General features: G+C 48.6%; 1 protein-coding gene across 9 annotated transcripts in view; it reads left to right on the plus strand.

Moving 5' to 3' along the window:
* Pfkfb3 (6-phosphofructo-2-kinase/fructose-2,6-biphosphatase 3) overlaps positions 1-3,685 on the plus strand; it is an 85,280-nt gene extending 81,595 nt beyond the window's left edge. For all 9 annotated transcript variants that reach the window (XM_028891323.2, XM_028891336.2, XM_028891331.2 and 6 more), the window contains one exon: positions 1,050-3,685. Coding sequence is in view for 5 of the 9 variants with exons in the window: in XM_028891331.2 (XP_028747164.1) it covers positions 1,050-1,103 (54 nt within the window). In the remaining 4 variants the exon portion in view is untranslated. The remainder of the gene's footprint in view (positions 1-1,049) is intronic.
* Positions 3,686-6,496: the final 2,811 nt, after the last annotated feature.

Genomic DNA, 6,496 nt, shown 5'->3' on the forward strand with positions numbered 1-6,496 from the left:
CTCTTTACACACACACACACACACACACACACACACACACACACACACACACACACACGATCCAGGGCACTACCAGAAGAACCCCTATTTTACACAGGGCACTACTGCCTGGATCCCCGAGTCTCAGTCAGCTCAGAACTTAGTGTCCCTTATCTAGACATCCACAGTTAGGCTCCTTTATTCTATGGCCTGAGAGTAGTTCTTGCACCCTGCCTGCCTGAAATCCATCTCTCCATGATCCTGCCCTTGGAGTTTTGAGGGCCCAGGTGGAATACTTTTATTGAACATTTCTTTTTTGAAGGGTTAGATATGGAGGTTTTAGGGGGGAGATGGCTGCTGGCTAGTGGTAGTATTCAAGGCAGGTGACTTAAGAACACTTTAAAAGGGAACTTGATACCAACTAATGCTTTGTGAGACTTCTTGCTAGGGGTATGTGGGTTAAGGCCTGGCAGACTTGAATGACAGCCTCCGCTGGGCCTGCATTGGATGGCCAGGCATCTCACTGTCTCTTGCATTTTGTGGAGCTCTGTGCCCAGACTTGGGACCCCCATGTAGCTGAGTACGAGGCTCTGTTAGCCGATTCCAGAGAGGAGCTCTGTTTTTCCAGACAGTCCCAGCTGATCTTGATCTGGCTGTGACCAATGTGAGACGGCCGTGTGGCACGGAGAGTGGCCCTCAGTTCCTAAAGGGGAGGGTGCATGGCTTTCCTATCTTGTCCTCTCTAAGCAGCATTGCCTGACCCCTGGAGCTGCAGGCTCCCAAGTCACATGCCTGACTTCTCCATGCCCTTCTGGCTGGAATCTAGCCCAGTGCCTAGCAGAATCCTGGCCCCTGTCTCTAGTTTCTTCTGTAACCTGGGGTATTTTCTGTCATGTTCTGAGACCTACTTGGGCTCCTCTACATGTTTTGTGATCATCCTCTGCCAGGGGTGTGTTCTTTTGGGGAACGGAGGGAGGAGGGTGTCTTGTGGCATGGCTTTGAGCCTTCTGCTCGAGAAGCACAGTCAGGGCGCGGTCATGACCCTCCCTTCCTCTCTCTCCTGAAAACAGAACATGAAGAGCCCCCCGAGCGGCGCTGACCTTTCCCAGAGGCAATCAAGCTGAAGTGTGGGTTCCATTCCGTTTCTACGGCCTCCTTGTGCCCGCTCATCTACCTGAGTCCAAGCGACCCCAAGGACTTCTGGACTCGGGGAGAATGGAGGTCTGCTGGCTGAAAAGTAGGAGCACCCCCTGAGACGCCGGGGTGCCAGAGACAACTAGGAAGTTGTACAGATCCCGGCTTCCCATGGCAAAGCTGCAGATCTCCCCACACTTTGTTCTCCTGGGACTTCCAGGGTGTCTGACCTCACAGACTCTTCTGAAGCATGGGGAGGACTATAGTTCTAGAAAAGATGATGACATCAGGCCCCTAAGCGGGGGTACCGAATGGCACCATGCTGTTTTGTTTTGTTTCTCTGGATCCTGGCCTGGCATGCTGATAGCTGGGAGACGAGACTGGCAGAGAGTCCTGAAATTCAGAGTGAGTTAGACCCCCCGCTGCCAGAGGCTCAGGGATGTTCACACACTCACGTGGCTTTTATACATTTTGGCCTGGGAAGAGGCCTCAAAGGTAAGGGACTTGGACACACGCTGCCCTGGGTGTGGCATTTCTCCTTCTGAGGAGTTCCTGAGCTGAGGCTCACTGGTCAGCTGAGCAATGACATGCCCTGGCTCCTCCACAAGTCCACATGCCTTCTAGGTCTCGGGATTGCATCAGCGGAAGGAAGCATTTTGCTGAAAAAAAAATCACCAGGGCCCCCTCTTCCCAGGGCTTCTGTTCTCCACCCTGGGCCTGGAGTTGCCTGAGCAAACCCTGTGGCTGGCTGTTTGTTTTGCACTTTCCTCCCGCCCTCCCTCCCTCCCTCCCTCCCTCTATCCCTCCCTCCCCTCCTTTCCTTCACTTTTTTTCTTTTTGGGCAGAAGTGTGACCTGAAAGTCACATTTCCCTTCAGGAACTTAGATGGCAGGGTGTTGGCCCTTGGAGGCTTGGAGCTGTGAATGGAAGGAGCTGGAGTGTCTGTGAGATGGGGAGGCCCAGAGCCTTCAACTCCAACTTCACTCAGACTTCCCAAGAAGGGGCGGTGGCCCACAAGAGGCTTGTTCCAGGCCGCTTGCTCCTCGACTGCCTCCATGTTGGTTTAGCCTAGTATCCATTGTAGGCCCAATACCACCCTGCTGGACATCTCCAGGGGTTCCCAAGAGCAGACACTCGTCCATGTTGGCTTCATGATGTCCGAGACATTTTTGCATGGGCTGAAAGCAGTGCTGATGTGACTACCTATTGCTTTTGTTCTCCCCCTTTGTCCACCCAAGTTCTGGGGGGAGGAGAGGCCAGCCTGAGCCTGGAAGAAACCTTTTGGAAACTCAGTGGGTTTTTTTTGCCCAAAGGAGCCTTTATAAGGATGCCCCACAGCTGGGCCGAAGGTCCCTTTCCTTTCTGCCTTCTGCCTGTGAGTCCTGGGGAATCCTATCGTCCCCAGCTCAGGGGACAGGTCCTGGGGGGACACAAGGACTTGCTTCAGAGGCTTTAAAGTCACTTTGTGTCTTTCACAGCTAACCACTCAAGTTCTCAGTCCAGCCCACTACCCTTTAAACCTGTGGTCGCCAGAGAGAGGACGATGTACATAAGACTTGGACTGTTTCCTCCTCTTAGCGACTTGAGTCTTGGTAAGGATATATGCAGTGCCCAGGTTTAGACCCGGGGGCCTGCGGCATTGCATTTGGGGCGTGGACAGGATCTTAACTGTGTAACTCAAACTAGCCCCAAACTTACAGCGATTCCCCTGTCTCAGCCTCCCAAGTCCAGCATTGGGGTGTTAGAAGCATGAGCCACCATGCCTGGTAGTGTGGCTTTGCGCTTGAAGGTAGTTTCCTACCCTTCTGAGCATATCTACTCTCTAGTTACAGAACCAACTCTTAGCACATAGAGGAGACCTGAGCATATCTACTCTCTAGTTACAGAACCAACTCTTAGCACATAGAGGAGACACTTAAGGCTGAGACAGGTAGGGGTGGTCACCTGTGACTGAAGTCAGTCCATCAAGCGAAAGCTTTGCCTGATGTGACTTCACATTCTGTGAAGATTTGTGGCTAAGAGCAGGCTCGGGAGACCTTGAAGGGGTGGGACACAGCTTGATTTGAAACGCAGTGACTGGATGAATGGGGCGGCATCACTCACAGAACTTCCACACTCCCACCCAGAACAACAAAATAAAATGGGGACCAATGTTTTTAACTTTGCATATTTGTTTTTGGGGGTAAATTTCTCCTGTTCCCTTCAGCCATGGGCAGCACCCTTCATCTGTGGGAAGAAGAAAAACTGTTGGAACCACACCAATGATATTTTCATTTGTAATACTTGAAATTTATTTTTTTATTATTTTGATAGCAGATGTGCTATTTATTTATTTAATAAGTATAAGGGAGCCTAAAAATAGAAGAAAGCTGTATAGATTGGGTTTAATTGTTCATTGGTTTGGGGCCTTTCAATGTGTGATTGATTTCTTCGTGTTCTGTGTAATTGTCTCTCTCAATTGACCTGGGAAGAAGCTATGCAAGCTTTTAAACAGGATATGCCTTTCAGAAATGTGTAGATTTTGCAGTTGCTAGAACAATAAAACCTGGTTGACATACACTGATGAGACTCATTTCTGGGCCTTTTGCAGGCACACGTGTCAGTTTTCTTTTTAAGCGTGTGTGTGTGTGTGTGTGTGTATGTGTATGTGTGTGCAGGAGTGCACACACGTGTAGAGGGTAAAGGAAAACCTGGAAGGAGTCGGTCTCTTCCAGCCTCCAGAGATTGAACTCTGGTCGTTAGGCACGTCAGTGCCTTCACTTGGTGAGTCAGTCACCTTGCCAGGCCACAAAGTGTCTTTAGCTGAGATTCGTGGCCGGTGAACCTGTTGGCACCCCCACCCCCCACAGAACCCTGTATTTTCCTTTCAACAGGACACAACAGATTGTCAAGTTTATACATTTGGGAAATAACAAAATGTGTTAATTTTAAATTAATAGACTTTGTTGTTGGTTTAATGTGTTCTCTCTCTCTCCCCTCTCTCCTCCCTCCAGAGTGACGTAATATATACATAGCTCAGGCTGGCATCCAATTTCTGATCTTCCTGTCTCTGTCTCCCAAGTGTTGGGATTATAGGCATACAGTACCACACTTAGACTCTATTTAAAAAAGAATCCTGTGTTCATGTGTGTGCGCAAGTGTGAGCGTGTCTGCCTGGAGAGAGGTCAGCTGACCACTCCAGGTGCTGATGAGCCTTGCCTTCCACCTTGCTTGAGATGAAGTCTCTTGATTGCTGCTGAGCATGCTGAACTAGCTAGCCCACAACCCAAGGGTTCCCATTTCCCCCCCTCCCGCCATCTCAGGAGCACTGGGACCCAGCTTTATGTGGGTTCTGGGAATCTGAACTCAGGTTGGTTGTGGAGCACAACAAGTACTTTACTCCGGACCCATCTCCGTCCCTCCACACTCTGTCCTCCTCGAACTGGAGGGTAAAATTAGGGATTCACGAATGCTAGATAAGAGCTGTACCACTGATGCTTCCCACCGGGCTTGACCAGCTCCTACCAACCAAGTTCTCTGGCAGCATGCCTGTGCCCCTCTTCCCCCAAATAAATGACCTTTCAAACTTCAGCAACTTCTTTGTCCTTATTGATAGCCAAAAGTTAAGGGTTTGTTGTTGTTTAACTCCCAAGAGAAACGGTCTTCATCTTTACAGATGGAGGAAAGTTGAAGACTGGATGAGGGTGAATATCCAGTGTGAACCTTACATACCCCAGAAGTTGCCCCGATGTCCAAATCCTTCCCACTCTTCTAACTAGCAAAGAGAACAGCCTTGGGGCATCTCCATGCTGGAGTGACTCCTGAGGTGGTCGTCTGGAAGTGGGACAGACAGCTGTAGGCTTCCATGCTCTCTGGCTCCCAAGCTGCTCATTGAGTGTTGGATATGGGGCATAGATAGAGCTTTGCAAACTGGTCCCATCGTTTAGGTTATCTTCCAAGAGAATGAAAAGACTGCTAGGGCTGTGGATAGAGTACTTGCTTTGCTTCTGCAAGGGCCTAAGTTTGACTCCAGTGTGCTTCTTTCCCTGATTAAATAAAGCTTAACATAAATTTAAAAGAGCAAAGTGTGATGGAATATACTAGTAATCACAGCACTTTGAAGTCTGAGGCAGGAGGATCATGAATTTGAGGCCAGCCTGTGCTATGTAGTGAGAGTCTGGCAAAAATAAAAATAAATAAATAACCCCCCAAGAGGTATGGATAAAGAAAATATGGCTTATAGACTAAATGGATTTTTCTTTTCAGCCATAAAGACCAACGTTATGTTGTTTGCAGGAAAAAGGATGCGGCTAAATAAAATCACATTAAGTGAATTAAGTCAGCCCCAGACATTGAATGTTTTCTCCAGCTTATGGATCTTAGACAGGCAAGTCTGTGGCACATAATGGTCGATGTGAGAGGGCCCAGCCTACTGGTGGTGGTGCCACCTCTAGGCAGCTGATCCTGGAATATATAAGAAAGCAAGCTGAGGCAGCCATGAGGAACAAGCCAGTAAGCAACATTCCTCCATGGTCTCTGCATCAGTTCCTGCCCCCCCTCACCCCCGTTCCTGTTTTGATTCTGCCCCAATTCCCTTTGTGATGGATAGACTGTAACTGTAACCGGGAATAAACCCTTTCCTCCCTAAGTTGCTTTTGGTCATGGTGTTTTCTCATAGCAATAGAAAGCCGACCAGGATACAGTCCATTATGGCAGCGTGCCGCACAGGTCAGAGCTTGAGGGAGCTGTGTACGTTGCCTCTGTATCCAAGCTCAAGAGGGAGAGTCAGATGCTTGCTCAGTTTGCTTTCTCCGTTTTATTTAATCTAGGGTCCCTTGTCCAGGAATTGGTCCCTCCCACAGCTAAAATGAATCTTCCCACATAACAAAGATAATCTCTGACAGACGTGTCCATTCTACCAATTTGACAACACTAACCATGACACCAAGGAAACAAAACCAATGGGCAGGTGGCAGCTTTGAAATAGGAAGGTAAGGGGGGGAAGGGGAGAAATATACTCAAAGTATATGTTTAGATGAGAATGTCCTTATGCAACCCAGGACCATGTACTATGAATACATGCCAATTAAAATATTAAAGAACAATAGTCTGATATGATTAAAATAAAAACCCACAGGGACACGTTGATGTGTGTTATGAGATACTATGGTCTAGTCAATGCTCCCTGCTACCCTGAGTAGTTGACCAAGTCTTCCAGTACGGTTCGTTAAATAATTCCAAGTAAAGACAGTCTCAGCTGTGCTTGGTGAAGAAAGGAAAGAGAGGCTGAAGACCCAATGAGGTATCTGTCTTGCCTGAGGTTTCTCCTGAGCTTGGGGCAGGAAGCACTTGGTCTGAGCCATCTAGACTCAGTTCCCAGTAAAGACAGATACTCTCATCATTC

The sequence above is a fragment of the Peromyscus leucopus genome, chromosome 5 (assembly GCF_004664715.2).
Source record: "Peromyscus leucopus breed LL Stock chromosome 5, UCI_PerLeu_2.1, whole genome shotgun sequence".
Lineage (NCBI taxonomy): Eukaryota > Metazoa > Chordata > Mammalia > Rodentia > Cricetidae > Peromyscus > Peromyscus leucopus.